At 43.2% G+C, this 17838-nt stretch overlaps 1 protein-coding gene across 2 annotated transcripts in view; it reads left to right on the top strand.

Moving 5' to 3' along the window:
• The window catches only part of PNPLA2 (patatin like phospholipase domain containing 2), a 42785-nt gene extending 41669 nt beyond the window's left edge, over positions 1-1116 (top strand). For both annotated transcript variants that reach the window (XM_018565654.1, XM_018565655.1), the window contains exon 10: positions 437-1116. In XM_018565654.1, the coding sequence (XP_018421156.1) occupies positions 437-728 (292 nt within the window). In that variant the 3' untranslated portion in view covers positions 729-1116. The remainder of the gene's footprint in view (positions 1-436) is intronic.
• Positions 1117-17838: the final 16722 nt, after the last annotated feature.

Raw genomic sequence — 17838 nt, 5'->3', positions numbered from 1 at the left:
TCTACTGCCGAGTGATCCACAAATAAGATACATTTTGGAAAATAATTAAGGTACTTGAATGCATTTTTAAGATTTCCCTTCCGAGTTTAGTGTTCCTTTCTTTCAGTGTACCTCTTGCTGACCTGCTTTCGTATTGGAAAAGGTAGAATGTTGACATACTTCTTTATAACGTCATTTCTTCTTATTAAAAGTAAAAAAAAGCATAGATTAGAATGTTATTATGGAAAAGCATTAAGAAGTAATAATGCAAGAATCGCAATAGGAAAAAGGAAGAGCAAAGTAGAGAAGAGAATGAAATGCTAGTAGTAGGTTTATTTTGAGATTGCAAACAGCTTATACATTTGATCTGCCCTCATTGAAAAACATCATGTTTTATCTACAATGTTTAGGGGAAATGCAATTTTGTATTCTCTTACTATCTCACCTTCTGTTATAGGCTCTACTACCATTTGGAGCTCAGGAGATCTCAGAGCCTTCCTATTCCCCTAGCCCTTGGAGCCAGTGAGTCTTTGCCCAGGTGGATTAGGAGCAGCAACTCCTTAATGGACATGGTGCAGAAATGGGAGGAATATCAGAGGCAACTGATACCTGGACTTTTCTGTATCAACGTGGATATGCAGGCTACACTTTACCACCATCAACAACCACAACATCCTGAGCTTTCCATGGATCCCAACAGTCTAATAATGGTAGAGGTGACCAAACCAAACAGCTTGGAGGCACCATGATGGCCATAATCTAATATCGATACCAATTTTTGGATAAGGACCTTATTTGTCAGTGGTTATTTAACCAAACAATGTTTGACCAAGGTCACCTTAAGATTTGTTTCTGAGGTGAAATGGTATTATAAACACAGCTTGACAGGTTTTCATTGGGGCTATAGTTTCCATGACTAGAAAATGCCAGTGAAGCTTAAACAAGGTGGTACCATTTGGAGAATATGTTTTATGGTCTTGTGGGACCAGATACAGATAACCACAAACAATTCTCTGAAATAACAGTGTTATTAATAAGAAGATATGCTGTGGCTATTAAATGGGTCATCGTAAGGTGTTAAAACTCAACAAAGCAATGCAATTGATCTAAAGCAGTAGGAGTAGGAAGACACAAGGTATTAGGTAACATTTCAGTCAAATCAGATCAGGTGCGTTTCATTTACATGACCTGGTTCACACAGAAGATTTCCAAAATGTAGTGGTATAGTTAATGGTATATGTTTACTATTACTAAAGCCTGTGAGTTCTGTTTTATGCTAATTTTGCTACACAAGTCTACGCATAAAATTGTGTAAGCGGGCTTCATCTTTTACTTTTCTTCAAAGTACAACATGTGCCCGCTTTCACCATTAAGCACGCATCGCAGTAAGTCCCAATGTTCAGGCTTCTCGTCTGAGGATAAGCAGATATATCTCTGCCTGTCATTCTCTGAGAAATCTGCCTATCTGTGGCCCCAGAAATAGTAAAGGCTGAATGGAATAACTCCACTGATGTTAAATTCCTGGATTTGATTCCATTTTTGTGATTACAGTGGATTGATTAGTTTATTTCCTGCAATTTACAGCTGAATTTATAAGAAATGAATCCATGATTTAATTTTCCCACTTTCTTCAGAAAACATATGTCAGATGTTATATACCTGGATGGTATTGGCAATATGGACCATTTTTCTTATTTAAGCACATAAATCTCAGCCATTTTCGTAAAACAGAGCAATACTTCACAGCCTAATATGTTCTTAGAATTGAGAAAAATGTCTACATACCTATAATATGTATTAATGTATAATAAATCACACTGAAATATTGGAAACCATTGGCAGAAGGGCTCCGAGGCCTTGCAGTTATACAAGTCCCTATGACGTGCCCCAAAAATAACGTAATTGATTTGTTTGCACATGGCTTCCTATATACAAATGTATTAGCTTAATCCACATACCTCATCAGACTCATAAATCCCACTTTATGCTGTTAGAAAACATTTCTATCATGGATGCTCTCTGCTTGGAGACATCTTAAAGATCGTTTTATATATAGCTGCCCTGCACCATTTTATTTGGCTAAGGTTAATATTATGTTTCAAGAGGGTATGGTATGTTTAACGGCTTCAGAAGAGCGACAGAGAAGTGATAATGTTGAAAATTACAGCCACTCTGCATACGGTTGTGCAGAACTACAGCAAGTAAGATGTACTCCAATAATATTTAAAGACAAACTCTAGGCAGAAACAAAATTAACCCTTGCAGTTGGGCTACCCCCCCCCACACACACACACACACACACACTGCAAGGGTTAACTACCTGTTTTGGTCTAGGGTGTACAATTAAAAAGTTATACTCACCCAAACCTCTTACCAGCTTGGCTGCTAGACTGGTTCCTGCACCCTCTCTCTCCCTTCACTCCAGGAGTCTACTGACCCATGAGTCATCACATCCAATACAGTGTATTGAAAGTGAGAATGCTGAGGGACATTCCACCACCGGAGTGGAGGGGAAGAGAAGCTGCAGGGATCAGTCTAGCAGCTCTTTTGGGCAAGTATACCTTTTTTATTTTACACCCTAAAAAAAAAAACGAGCACTCAACGCTTGCAGCGTGGGGGTAGCCCCACTGTTGGGTTAATTTTGTTTCTGCCTGGAGTGCTTCTTTAAATTCTTTAAGGGAACATTTACACTTGTGCGGTGCGTTAATGCTTGTTATGTTGCACGTTAATGTGCGTCGGATAAAGGCAGCCCTTTCGTTTTGAAGGGGCTGCCAATGCATGTCTAAAATCAGACACAACCTTTTTTTGTAAATAAGGTGCATTGCCATGTGTTATGGTGTGTGGCGGGGGAAGATGTGTTGTGATTACATTTTTTACATGGCTTTAGCTCTGCACAATAATATACTACTTTTATTCTGTATAAACACTTTACTTGCAGGTTTGTTGTGGCTCACATAAACATATGTGTTATAGATAAAGATGGGAAAGTATGTAGCTTTTTCTTGAACAGAATACTCTGAATGTGGTATTGAAGGAGCAATCAGCATCGCTTAGATTTAATCCATACTTGTCCTAAAAGACCAATTCCAGCCAAAACTTTGATTTGTTATTGGATACAGTGGAGAAGGTTTAATGCTTCAGTGAAGGTTTCCTGGTTGTCTGTGTCCCCTTTGAGGTTTCCACTCATTTCCTGTTCTAGTGACAGGGGCCCAGAGCGACAGAAAGTGATGGGAAATCTCTACAATGGCCGCAAACAAAAAATAGTTTGTAGTAGAATGGAGAAAAGTTACCCCACTGTGATGTTTTTATTATTGTCTGTGCCTTCCCTGTGCCAGTGACCGCCATTGTCCTCATTTCATGTCCTGGTGTTACAGGGATACAAACCAAGTGGAAGCATCTCCAATGGGGGTACAGACAACAGTTGAAACCTGATAAAGGTTCTGCCTGATAAAGGTTCTGATCTTTCCCCACTGTATTCAAAACAAAAACAAAAAATGCTTTGCTTGGATTTGGAATGAATCTCTTATAATATTTCATATAACAAAATCAGTCAATGCAAAGTCTTTATCGGAGAAGGACAAGAATATGTATGTGCCCTCTTCTTCATAGGCTTAGAAACAAGTGTTGATTTATTGAACACTGGGCCTGGTGTAAAGTATCTGGAAGAATGGAAAGTGAAGGTTTTATCCGTAGCAAGGTATTAAGTTCCTTTTTCTTTGGTAAATTAAAATTTAAAAAATAGTATGGTTGCTATGGGCATCACCTTCCTTGTATCCATTTTATGCTTTTGCTTGAATTGGCCTACGAGTGTATATTTTTTTGACAGTCCGCACTACCCATAGTAACAAGATTCTCCTCATTCCCTGAAGAGTATGGCAGAGAAAAAGAAGAATCTGGATAGTTGATATGAGTGAAACAGACTGAATGAAGCCTTCCTTCAGACACTTTAATAAACATGGCCCTTGTGCGGTTTTCTGCTTTTTGTTTTTTTTTTAGTATTTTATAGATAAGCTGTATGCCATGTTTTTCTTTTAGCACTGGAATTATAAAACCTTTGTACAGAATCAGAATCTTAAAATGCAAAATTCTACTTCTCTATTTATTACTTTTTGTTTGTACAGCTTTATTCTTTTATGTTGTTTATTAATGTACTTCTTTTTTTCACCCCAAGGACCTTTTTTGGATCCAAAACTTTAGCTTTCTACCTCAGATTTAAACACAGCTATTGTGGTTTGCCAAAAAAAATAAAATCACCATCCTATCTAGGTGCCGCGTCTAGAATGATGTATCTTGCTGTGAAAAATAATTGTACTGTAATCTGATCACACCACTAGCCACGGTTTCCTTCAGTTATCAGACATGCCCTTTGTAATTGCCTATTTTTTTTTTATTCACTTAAAGCTATAATTCTGCATTGTTTACTCATTTAGGTTGAAGCTGAACTCTGATGGAAAATTTAAAAAAAGGACAGGAAGCCACATTGCAATGGCAAACGCCATATTTTTTTTTGTCTATGGTGCCATTAAAAAGCAGTTTTACTTATCTTACCTCTGGTCCCGCAGAAGAACTCTGGCTAGTTTCAGAATTTCCCTCAGAGTTCACTTTTTTTTTTTATGGATATCATGGATAATTATTCGAATCTTTGTCATGCTGCCTCTGTCTCCATTGGCTAGATTTATCTTATCTCTCTGTGTGGCAGATTTCAGAATGGAAAGTGAAGGAAAATTTCCCCACTCTTGTCTGTTTGACTGATGTCAGAGAGAAGAGGATGTGATCAGAAATGTCATCCAAAGGAGGCAAAGCAGCAGTTAAACTTACCATCTCTATTAGAAAAAGAAAAGTTTAGCATGCCCAGGGACATGCTAAACGGGACAGGAACGCAGGAACTAATGTGCCACGCGTTCGGGTGCAGTGCCATTGAGTTCAATGCACCGCCATGCCCCCTCTCACCCCAAAACAAAGTGAACCGGCCGAGTTGCGTTCCAGTGCATTCCAGAGGCCGAATGCACTGGAACACACTGATGGTGTGGCAGGGCCCCTAACGCCGCTCCTTGAGCAGCACTGATCGGAGTAGTGTTCAGGAGACGTGTCGGATCTCTGGAGAGCCATGCTGCTGTGTTGTGTATGAAAGCAGCGGTCTGACTCTACTATGTACTGCCAACACAGAGTGTTTTACTCATTACTGCTGCACTTATTTAAAATAATGTAAAAGATCAGCAAATTGATTACTGTATTTGAAGCCTGTCTGAATTGCAGTGATACAATGAGATGGTTCAATCGGGTATTAGGGTGTTGAACATTAAAACTTACCATCCTAGTGTTAATTCCTCAGTAAATGAACTTTACGGCTTCAAAGAACATTGTAAACATGTATTGCAGTTCTTGGTAATGAAAAGTAAACCTTCCTATCAGCCTCACTATAGAAACATTAACAGGTGTCACTGATAAAAGGTATTTAAAATATATATGACCATTTCATAGTTCTGTGCAGGAAGCCGTGTCAAGAAATTGTATTATGTACAATCAGACCATCTGATGACTTCAGTAATATTTACCATATCTATAAAAAAAAAAAGATGGAATTGCCCTGAGGAAATAACACGGCTTTGTTGTAATACAAGAATGAAAACTTGCAACATTTTCAATGCTGTTCTGTATAGAACTCGTCTATAAATATCTCTCACTGCTGTGTCATACCGTGTAGCCTGTGAGGCAGAACTGGCCATTCTACAAATGTAGATGATTATCAGGCCCAGGGTTTCTATTCCAACATCACAGAATATGGTAATCCAGGTTTAGGTATAATGTGCCACATTTCCATCAGCAATGCCAGACCAGCTTGAGCTGCGGGCTATGCAGACTTCCATTGGGGTTCTGTTAGATGGGCATATCCAGAATCCTACTGCTGTGTGGTAAGAATTGACAGTAATTTCCAGCATAGGCTTTGTAACAAACATAAGAATAGCAGAGACTTGTATCATGTTAGCCATTGTTTAATACAGAAAGTTTGTAGATTGTGATACCACTTACTGGCCAATAAAGGATAGCACTTCAACTCTAGAAGTGAACTGAAATATGGATGGGGGTAACCTACAGTAATTGCAGACAATCACATAGTGCCAAACTATTTGCAGTTATAATGGGCCCTGCTACTCTTGTAACCATTCACACTTATGTTGGCCATACACTGGTCTAAACTTGGCCGAGTCGATGGGACTTCGATTAGCGTGCGACCCAGTTGGCACCCTCCCATTCAAGAAAAGTTGATTTTGCAATAGACCTTTGCCGAAGAAGTCTGAAAATTCACGGCCAAAAACAGTGACTGCAGAATCACCTGAAGTCACTGTACGGGTATTCTGACCCGCAGATGTCAGAAAGGCCCGGCAGGTAGGGGATTCCCCATCCAAGCTGTTAGCGTGGATGAGGGGATCGAGAGTATTTGTTCATTCGGCCCATGGGGCTGAGTGAGTAACAACTGAGTGTGTGGCCAGCCTTAGCCAAAGCCCAGGGCAGTAGCCCGATCGGTTTTATGTGTAGCAGGCCATTAGTTTCTTTTATAAACCACATTTTATCAATGATTGTTATAGGTCCTTTAAATGTTCCTGAAAAGACCACGTTTTTCACATTTTTGTTTATAATGCTTCTCAAGTTGTTGCTTTCGTGTCTTCTTCCATCTAGATCAGAAGTAACCTTGGCAATCCAGCTGTGGTCAAACTGCAAACCCCATTATGCCTCTGCCTGTGGGAGTTATGCCTTTGGCTGCCAGAGTCTTGCAACGCCTCATAGGATTTGTAGTTTCCCCACAGCTGGAGTGCTAAGGTTGCCTACCCCTGATTTGGATTTTGTTTTTGTGTTGTCGATTAGGCTTATTTAATAAAGCAAATACCAGTATGTGACGTGCACCAGCCTACAATCATTTTTGATGGTCCTGACTGGTGTAAACTGACTGGAGGTAAATTTGATTGGTTGCTGTGGTGCTGCCCTTTGCACATCATTTTTCTGTGTAATGCCTTATTAAATGAGCCCAGTACAATATATGTAAACATAGCCTATGCAGTCTTTATGGGGCTACGGAGCTAAAGTATTCATGCATAGGTGAGTGTGATCCCACATACAAATGATCTTGTGTTGTACTATATATGGAGATAGATTTCATTGTTGCTGCACTTTCTCCTTCTTGTCTGACACTGTTAGCTGTTAAAATGTAACTAAGGTTCACTTTTTATGTATGTACTGTATATACACATTAAATGTCTATTATTGCACAATGTCATGGTCCTGTCATTTGTGGGCAGGGAACACACAAAATTGTACTGCATGTTTACAAGTTAAAAATATGTAGTCTGTTAAAGGGAACCAGTACTGATAAAAATATATGGGCTCCAACTGCTGACCTTTGGCTGACATACTGACTTCAATTCATTCTTGATCAATGACTCAGAACAAGAATGCAGCCACTGAAGTCATACAGTAAGCACCAGAAGACCACATGGGGTTTTGTTAAAGAATTTCAGGTAAAAATGTTCTTAAAGGAGAACTATGAGGTGAGTGCTTTTCAATCACCTCATAGTTCTAGCCGACCTGTGACAATGAAACTGTCACAGGTCGGCTCAGTAGATCGCGAAGTGAGCAAACACTGAGCGTTCGCTCACTTCTCGATCCTGTCACGGCTCTCTGCTGTGACAGGGAAGTGACTGGATTCCCCTCTCCCCGCTCCGATCCACCAGCGCTGACTGGCAGAACGGACGGGGAGGGGGCGGGTACAGCTGGCTCTGCCTCTAGATAGGCAGAGCCAGCTGTCAGTCACGCAGCTGGGCGGATCCAGACATAATTGTCGGGATCCGCTTCAGCTGCGGTGTCTCAGTATACCGCGAGCTTAGCTCGCGGTATACTGAGCTTAGGGTGATGGGAGGATGCTAGTTTGTGTCCTCCCGTTACCCTAAGGAGAACTATGGGGAAAAGCCCTAACCCCATAGTTCTCCTTTTTAAAGTTTTGAGCCCTGCTTTTATCATCTTGCTTCTAGTTTGAACCATTTCCTGTAAGGAAGAACTAAGGGGCACAATTTTTATCAACCCTTGCAGTGGGGCCACCCCCGCACTGCAAGGTTTAAGTGCTTGTTTTTGCCTAGGGTCAAAATTAACAAAGTTATACTCACCTGATCCTCCGAGCTGGCCAGCTCTTAGACCGGTTCCTGGAGCATCTGTCCCCCTCCACTGCAGCGGTCTAAGGTCCCCGAGTCATCTCTTTATATACACAGTAAAAGGAATTTAGCAGAACTGGAGCAGACAAAATCTGGAGCAGCTGTGCATGGCAACCAATCGGTGCCTCTCTCTCATTTTCAAATCTTAACTGGACAGACTGAAGAGAGAACCTGATTGGTTGTCATGAGCAGACCAAAGCTGTTCAAGTGTTGATAAATTCCCCCCAGTGTATAACATCACTGAGGAGACAGGCAGGAGGGAGTGCTGGAGCTGCTGCCCGTCTCTGAGGTTCGCGTGAGTACAACTTTGTTATTTTTGACCCTAGGCAAAAATGAGCGCTTAAACCTTGCAGTGCAGGGGTAGCCAATACGTTTTTATTTTATTTTTTCTCTCAAGCATTAGCTCAGTAACCGCAGCCCATATGAATTGAAGTCAGTACACTTCAAGTGCATATTTGTTCCAGGTCAATGACCCAAAGTACTGAAGTCACCATGACCACCATGACAGATAATTAGCATTTTCAGAAGGAAAGTACAGCAACCTACATTTCCCTTTCAGTACAGGTTTCTTTTAAAATGAGGTTCAGTATTAACAGTACTCTACACAGAATAGGTACGGCTATTGCTGGTTTGTTTTAAAGGAATAAGTGCTGATGCTGTCATCCTCGTCCTTGCTCTAAGCTGCCTTCTCCGCTTAGTGTAATCTGCAAAAGGTAAGCAACCAGTGTTGTTAGTACTCCTAAGGCTGGCCATACACTGGTCGAGTCCTGCTGTTGAAATTTGACCAGTGAGTGGAGCAGTCAGCACCCATTCACCAAGAGTCAAGCCGGTCCGAAATTCTTGGATGAACAGTGACTGCACCCAATCAGATGCAATCTCTGTCCCGTTATTCAGACAGCAGCACACCCACTGCGGTGGAAGGAAGGTGTCTTTTAAATAAAAATAATCTGCACTAGGTTGGGCGCCCTTCTGTTCTTTTTGTATTCCAGTTTGTACAGTCTCCCCTGGCTGAAGTGGGGCAGCACCCCTAGTAACTTTACATATATACCACTCAACTACCAGGATATACTTTGTTCGGTCAGAATACATTAGCCTGGCGAGGGGATTCCCCATCTATGCTATTTTGCGTGGATGGTGGAACTGAGATCATTTTATCGTTCAACCCGCAAAGCTGAAGTTGTGAAACAGGATTATATATAACATCGTGGGAACTTATTAAATCAGGTTGGCAATATTAGCTCCCACATCTTTAGCTGTCTAGGCTCCCTCTAAAGCCCTTGGTGTAGGTTTACAGCCTGCAGTTATAGCCAGCTTGAAGGGCAGTAAGGGGGGACTTTCATCCAGTGAACTTCTCAACCATGAACCATTGGAGAATTTCTAGGATTTCTTTCGGCTTAGCGAGAGCAGGCTGTCGAAAGCCACATAACTGTAACTCCTGTAGTCACAGAGGTTTGCCGAGCTGCCTCCCCCTTCTTCAGTAGTTGCAGGGACCCTGCACATTACCGCCATGTTTTTGGCAACATGCATTGATATTTGAATGTGTTTTACACCTACTACCGGTATGACAACATACCTAGCATTGAGGAATGATGGAAGGAAGGTACTTCCCAGGTGCAGCTGGATATGGTAGTGTAGGCTGGCACAAGTCCTGAATTCACAAGCATCTAATCCAGTGAAGTATATTATTTGCTTGATCTCTAAATGTTTATTGTTAATGGTTTTTATTCAGAACTGCAATACATTCTTCAGCACTACACAAAGAGAGGTAAGCATACTGTCAGTACATACCTTGGGCTGGATTACCCATTAGGTCAAATAAGCACATGCTTAGGGCACCAAGGGAAAGGAGCACCACTGAGGTTTTTCCCTCTAGCTCTCATGCCTTTTAAATAAAAAAAATTTTAAGTCCTCGGTGCATGCATCGAAGACAAACTTCTCCATGTGAACAAAAAAGTGAACAGCGAAATCATTAAAAAAAAGTGCACAAGGGTGCTTTTGGTTCTACTTCAAAGAGGAAGGGCAATGATTCTCTGAACCCCTGTGATGCAAGGCTGCTGACAGGGGCAAGGTAATTCTGGTCCACCTAGGCCAGGGGTCAGCAACCTGTGGCTCCGGAGCCGCATGTGGCTCTTTCATCCCCCTGCTGCGGCTCCCTGTCCAGGGCAGATCAGCATTGCAAAGCTTATGTGCAGGAGAACCGATCCGCCCTGGAACAGCTTATCGGTCCTGAAATGTCACTTCTATCCGACTTTGTGAGTGCGGTGGAATGTGAGATCGCAGTCGCAGAGTCAAGTGACATTTCAGGACCGATCAGCTGTTCCAGGGCAGATCGGTTCTCCTGCACATAAAATTTGCGCTGCCGATCTGCCCTGGAACAGCTGAGAAAGCACTGGAATGCTTCACCGATTGGCGGTCACACATTCCACCGCCAAAAAACTGGTCGGGATTACATTGAAATGTGTGACCACGTCACCGGTCACACATTGTAACGTAGTCACAAACTTTGATAGAACACCGCCCACTTTGTTGTGGGGCGGGAGGGGGCGTGACGGTGCATTGAAGTGAATGGCACCGCAGCCACTCCCTCCTGGCACATCAGTGCCTGTGGTCCGGTCCGGTCAGAAAAAATAGTGTTTGCAGAATTTTTTCAAACTGAACCACAGGCAGTGATGTGCTTTGCATTCCCGTGCGACCGATCTCATTGCGGCCGAAAGGATGGCTACGGTGCCATTGAGTTGAATGGACCGCCTTGCCCCCTCCCGCCCCACAGCAAAGTGAGCTGGCCGCAATGTGATCCAGGGCCCCCGATTCAAGGATAACACTGTTCTCCTATGAAAATTGATAAGAAGAGATACTTCACTTTATCTTATTCAAAAGCTCTGAACCCGTGAGAAAAACTAATGCTAAAGGGGAAAATCCACAGTTATCAGTTGTTACCAGAACAGCAGGTGTCCCCATTGGAAAGGTTCCCCACTAAATCGATATTCCAAGGCAGGTTTTCCATCAAGTGAAATCCTTACTGTGTCAGCCAGCATAAAGTTGCTCCTGTACGAATGAGATAAAAATAAACTGAAAGGGAATAAGTAAGAATGACAGAAAAAAAATCACTTTAAAATGATTCAGATACACCAACTAGCATTACAACCACAAAAAAACAAGGAGGCTGTACTGGCATGGAAAAAAGCAAATATGTTTTATTAGTTAAATATTAAATATTGCATGTGAATATTTTATTTTTCAGCCAGCAGTTGGGGCTCTCTGTTCCTTTTTGAATGTTTTTTGTTTTACAGACTATCCTGACCTATTGTGTCTTACAAAACTCAATAGCTCAAGCTGAGATTTACATACCGAATGCACCAGATCAGTAACTTATCCCCCTCCCGGTTTGTCTGTTAAAAGGGTGTCATATGGAGTTTCAATTAGGGAGAGACTGAAGGCAAATGGCTTCCACTGTGCTTTGTCCTAGGAGAGGCCATAATGCTGTAACATACTTATCTCTCCTCCATGTTGGCTCCCACGGGTGATGCCGCCTTCCTGTCAGGCTCTACCGCAGAGTAACTCGGCCCCACCTCCTAAGCCGATTTAAGCCGCCAGATTCCTTCCTCTCCTGCCTATGCCCTGTCTCCTCCACTCTGCAAGGCACCCATCCTGAACCTTGGGCCATCAGAACCCACTCTCCAACCTAAACCTTGGGGCTGATTACAACCCGCTCTCCATCCTGAACCTTGGGGCTATTCACAACCCGCTCTCAATCCTAAACCTTGGGGTTATTCACAACACGCTCTCCATCCTGAACCTTGGGGCTATTCATAACCCGCTCTCCATCCTGAACCTTGGGGCTGTTCACAACCCACTCTCCATCCTGAACCCTGGGACTGATTACAACTCACTCTCCATCCTGAACCTTGGGGCTGTTCACGACCCACTCTCCATCCTGAACCTTGGGACTGATTACAACCCGCTCTCCATCCTGAACCTTGGGACTGATTACAACCCGCTCTCCATCCTGAACCTTGGGACTGATTACATCCCGTTCTCCATCCTGAACCTTGGGGCTATTCACAACCCGCTCTACATCCTGAACCTTGGGGCTATTCACAACCCGGTCTACATCCTGAACCTTGGGACTGATATCAACCTGCTCTTCATCCTGAACCTTGGGGCTATTCACAACCCGCTCTACATCCTGAACCTTGGGGCTATTCACAACCCACTCTACATCCTGAACCTTGGGGCTATTCACAACCCGCTCTCCATCCTGAAACTTGGGGCTGATTACAACCCGCTCTCCATCCTGAACCTCGGGGCTATTCATAACCCGCTCTACATCCTGAACCTTGAGGCTATTCATAACCCGCTCTACATCCTGAACCTTGAGGCTATTCATAACCCGCTCTACATCCTGAACCTTGGGGCTATTCACAACCCGCTCTACATCCTGAACCTTGGGGCTATTCACAACCCGCTCTACATCCTGTTCCCTGAGTTGACAACTAAATTCATCTACCTCTGGCTAGTCAAGTGGACCTCCTGCCAGCCATACTATTTGTGTTGTTGCTAGTAGCAACCAGTCCTCCCTCTGAATAGACTGCTACTTAATTGGATCCTTCATCTGTCATGGATCTTCTCTGATTTCCACCACAGCTACATATAGACCTTGTACTCTTCCACTGAACCACAAGTACCTGTTACTTTATATTTAGTTTATTATTTGTTACAAACTGGTATTGCTGAAGTGAAGCAAACTTCTATGTTACAAATAAGCTGTCTTCTCTCAAGTAGGAGAGTCACTGCTTGAGCTAGAGTATGCCTGGGACTGAACTGATGCCATATTCTTATTTGTAACCCAGTCTCACTCCTCCTGCTGAAGTGGAACATTTGTGTTAAGCTCTGGTGGCTTATGAAGTAATGTAGCCGTCACTGCTATTATTTAAGTTGTACTCAATATGCTGGTATAAGTTATATGTAGTCCTATCCGCAGCTGGGATCCATATAATACCTGTTGTGTTACAAATGCCCTGTGACTTCAGTGAGATGAATGCACCCTATATTAAGATTAAAGGTTAAATTAAGATTTTACATATAACATATACATTCATACAGGTTTGAGGGTGCATTCTCTAGTACTCAAATGGAGCAATGAGCAACCTAGCTGAATGAGCGCTGCAAGGCAATAAGATGCAAGATCATTCTAGTTCAAGGGTAGCCAAAGTCCGGCCCTCCAGCTGTGGTGAAACAGGCAGAGACATGATGGTTTGTAATTTCACCACAGCTGAAGGGCCAAAGTTTGGCTACCACTGGTCTAGATCAGTCTTTCTCAACCAGGGTGAAATGGCACCCTGGGGTACCTTGAAATTTTTGCACAGCATCATGTCTTTCCACGGTGTAGGCTTAGATGTAAAGTGACTCCTAATGTGAAGGGGGCTTCTGATGTGAAGAGGTCTTCTGATGTGGAGGGGGTCTTGTGATGAGTACGGGGGACTCTGATGTGAAAGGAGGGGGGTCTAACGTGAAGGGGGCTCCTAATGTAAAGAGGGGGCTTCTGGTGTGAAATAGGGGGACACTGAAGTATAAAGAGGGGACTATGAATTGAAAGGAGAGAGGTCTGAAGTGAAAGGGGCTCCTAGTGTGAAGAGGGGGACTCCGATAAGAATGAGAGGGCTTCTAATGTAAAGTGGGGCTCTGAAGTGAAATAGTGGGACACTGATGTGAAAGGAGGGGGCTCTGATGTGAAAGGTGAGGGGGTCTGAACTAAGTAAACTGAGGCTCCTAGAGTGAGGAAGGGGGACAATGATTTAAATTAGGGGGCTCTGGATGTATAGGAGGCCCCTAATGTAAAGGGGGTGGGGGCTTCTGATGTTAAATAGGGGGACACTGTTGTAAAAGTAGGGGACTATGAATTGAAAGGAGAGAGGTCTGAAGTGAAGGGGGCTCCTAGTGTGAGAAGGGAGACTCTGATATGAAGGGGAACCACCAATTTGGGGGACTTGCTCACACACTGATGTGAAGAGGGGAACCCCATCTGTTGTATTTTTTTGCATGGCGTCATTCCTTAAAATCTATACCAGACCCCTATCTGGGATAATGGTCTGGTATGGCATTTTTACATTAATTTTTTTTGTATTTTAGACTGGGGTGCTTTGGGAATTTTGTGACTGTGATTCAAAAAGAGAGGGAAAAAAGGATTGAGAAATGCAGGTCTAGATGATAGTAGATATGTTTTCCAGCCTGTGCAGCCTACAATGAGTATGTTTCAGTCCTTGATCCAACTACACAGTGAAATGTTAATATCTTATGGACGTACATTGTGTTCCTGAGCAGGAAACACAGTCTGCCCGTGTAATTTGGCTGCCGCACGGTAGAATTAACTAATATTCATTATTTAAAGCATTGACTCATACACTAAACATTATAATAATGTCACATTCCTGTGTTTATGAAAGGCAAGACACCAGATTAGCTCTAGGAAAGTTTACTATTTGTCACCAAGACAGATGTTCACTGTGAAAAACTTAAGAAGCTCTGTGTGACGTGTCCTTGCCTCTAGGATCAATTCTTTCTCCTCCACCACTTACCTCAGCTGCCTGCTCACGAGTCCACTTAAACGTACATTACGCCCATTTTTAGGTCAATTACGTCATTCACCTGGGCAGGTGGCCCCTTCCTTCGTCAGGCTAAGTGATGTTTATTCCATAAGCATGCTGACAGCCTAATCTGCTGTGACAGCTCTTTAGAGAAACGAGAGGTTGGAAAATGTACCATCCATAGCAAAGACTATCCAAAATACGCCCAGCAGCATTCGCCTGATTTCCATATGTAAACATACTGTCATCGAGTGCTATGCAAAATCTGCTTGGTTATCTAAGAGCAAATGGGTCTGGGCAGAAAGTATATTTACAAATGGAATCTCTGCATTCCGTCAAGTTACAATTTTCATTTTAAGTGAAATTAAATATTTGTTTCATTATCTCTGTTCCTGGCAGCAATTGTGCTTAAGCTGGTCATATACTTACACTATGCAGCGAGGATGGAGGAATCTCCTGCTGCGGCTATTGTTTTCTGACAGCCAGAGCTGGCTGTCATGAACAGTGGGCTGCACCTGACTGCCTGCAGTCACTCTTTGGCTTACAATTTCTGGTCTGGCTCCTTCGACAAAAGTAATTGACTGCGAATCAGCCGAGTTTCTAACATAGTATATGGAGCCTTACTTTTGCTTGTTGACATGGGGTTGCTGCAGGAAATGTAGGATGCTAAAACTCTGTGTATCACAGATAACTTTTTCTAGTTTTCATAATTTTTTCATCCTTTAGCCCTCATCCACACGAGAAACGGCCGTATCGGGCAGCTCCCGGGAAGGACAGGTGCTGTGTGTGATTAGTATGCAGCCCCTGTCCTTCTTAATGGGACTCTGCGGCCGTACGCCACCCAATGCTCACCCCAAGTGCAGGTCCGTACGGGTGCGGGTATCCCGGCTCGGATGCAGACAGGATCAATCCATGGCGGGTGAGCGTAGGGCGGCGTACAGCTGCGTAGTCCCATAGAGAAAGACAGGGGCCGCATACTAATCATACGCAGCACCTATCCTTCTCGGGAGCTGCCTGATACAGCCGTGCACGCAGCACGGAGCTGTACGTGCAGGCCGTTTCTCGTGTGAATGAGGCCTTCTAGAATGTATCTGCTGCGTATCTACTCCAGCCACTTCCAGTCTACAGCCATAAATGCATGTAAAGGAAGAGAAAAGACCAGCCTGAATGTTCCTTACTGCTCTTTTTATGCCAGGGATGGGCAACACCGGCCCTCTAGCTGTTGTGGAACTACAAGTCCCATGAGGCATTGAAAGACTGACAGCCACAGACATGATTCCCAGAGGCAGAAGCATGTTGAGATGTGTTGTTAAAGCACAGCTGAAGGGCCAGAGTTGCCCACCTTGCTTTATGTTATTCTCCAGTTTAAGCAGAACATACATGGCTCAAATTTTAATAACTCAAATAATTGAGTTATTGTTAAGGTATAAGATTGTAAGCCCTTACGGGCAGGGCCCTCCTTACCATCATGTTTTGAATTGTATTGTGATTGTAACGTATTCCTTAGGGTCCCCACACACCTTACGATTATCGTACGATAATCGCGGGAAATCCCGCGATCATACGATGATCGTAAGGTGTGTGGAAGCCGTGCGACCTCTACTACTGTAAGGTCGCACGACTTTAAACCTACGGACATGTTCGAAAACCCGCCGAGCATCGTACGATGTTCGGCAGGTTTGTGGCATTCCGTACGATAACAGCCGTACGGGCCGGTGTGCGCAAGCGCACACTGCCCGTTCGGCATTGCGGTCATCGAAAGCCCGCCCCTCAGGGGGCGTGGCTTGCGATCATCGCAAGTACGATCTGCCTATACAACATAGGCAGATCGTACGTTTTTTTTAAGTACCTTACAACCATCGCAAGACAAAAGTCTTGCGATGGTTGTAAGGTGTGTGCCCAGCCTTATATTGTAAAGTGCTGCGCAAACTGTTGGCGCTATATAAATCCTGTATGATAATAATAATATTAATTATAATTCAGACACATTGCCTGAATACAATAGCCAGTTGGGGAGATTCCTCCTTTCACTCTGTTTAGCATGGATGGGGAAATCTATTAGAAATCTATATGTGTAAATGGGCAAAAACTATAGGTGTATGACCAGCTTAGGTCTCTATCACATGAGTGAAACAGAGAAAGTAAAAGGATATTGTTACCAGTTTACAGACAATTGACAATATGGAGCATGGAGATATGTGCTTTACAGCCATACTCGCATGAAAAACTGAAGCTCTTAGCATGTAGGCTCTGTATACATTTCCTACCCTTTGAGGCAAGATTCTCCCTACGGCGTTGTAGAAATGTACGGTATTTGCATTGCAGTGCAATTCATTTTGAATGGCACCTCCATGACACACCTTTGTTGAAAAGCACAGGAGTGCCAGTTTTTTTGTCCTCAGTCTTTGGTGCACTGGGATCTAATGCTAAATAAATGTGTTGCCTTAACATAACGCACGTTACCACGTGACATAACGCATGTGCATTAACACAGGGCTCTAGAGCGGACAGATATAAATGGGGCCTTAAAGTCTGGCCTTGGGAAGTCACCTTTTCCAGACAGGTTGTGCTTTCTTCTAAGATAGAAAGCTAAAATGCTTTGACTCCTGCCAAGATGCAGGTATGTTTACTTACTCCCTTGCCAAAAGTCTTTCCTTTGACCAGTCCCTGGTGATAAGTGTTTAGTTGTCATCTCTACACAAAGCACTTGAGTGTTTCCTTGTACATAATGGCACATAACACAAAACGGACATGACTTATGTGATAGGAGATATGAGATATCAGACCGTGCTCCTGCGAGGACATGTATGTGATATATGCACTTTCCTGTGATAAGATCAGATATTGTTTCCTAAGGAAAATTATGTATTTGCATCCATTGTATTTGTTTTTTTAAGCTGTTTATAACTCGTTAAAGCAGGGGTAGCCAAACTCCGGCCCTCCAGCTGTGGTGGAACTATAAATCCCTTGAGGCATTGCAAGATTCTCACAGCCATTTGTAGTTTCACCACAGCTGGAGGGCCGGAGTTTGGCTACCCCTGCTTTAAAGAGACACCAATCAGCACAAAGTGACA

The sequence above is a fragment of the Nanorana parkeri genome, unplaced genomic scaffold (genome assembly GCF_000935625.1).
Source record: "Nanorana parkeri isolate BGI_ZX_2015 unplaced genomic scaffold, ASM93562v1 scaffold870, whole genome shotgun sequence".
In the NCBI taxonomy this organism is placed as follows: domain Eukaryota; kingdom Metazoa; phylum Chordata; class Amphibia; order Anura; family Dicroglossidae; genus Nanorana; species Nanorana parkeri.
This window is presented reverse-complemented; position numbering and strand designations above follow the sequence as displayed.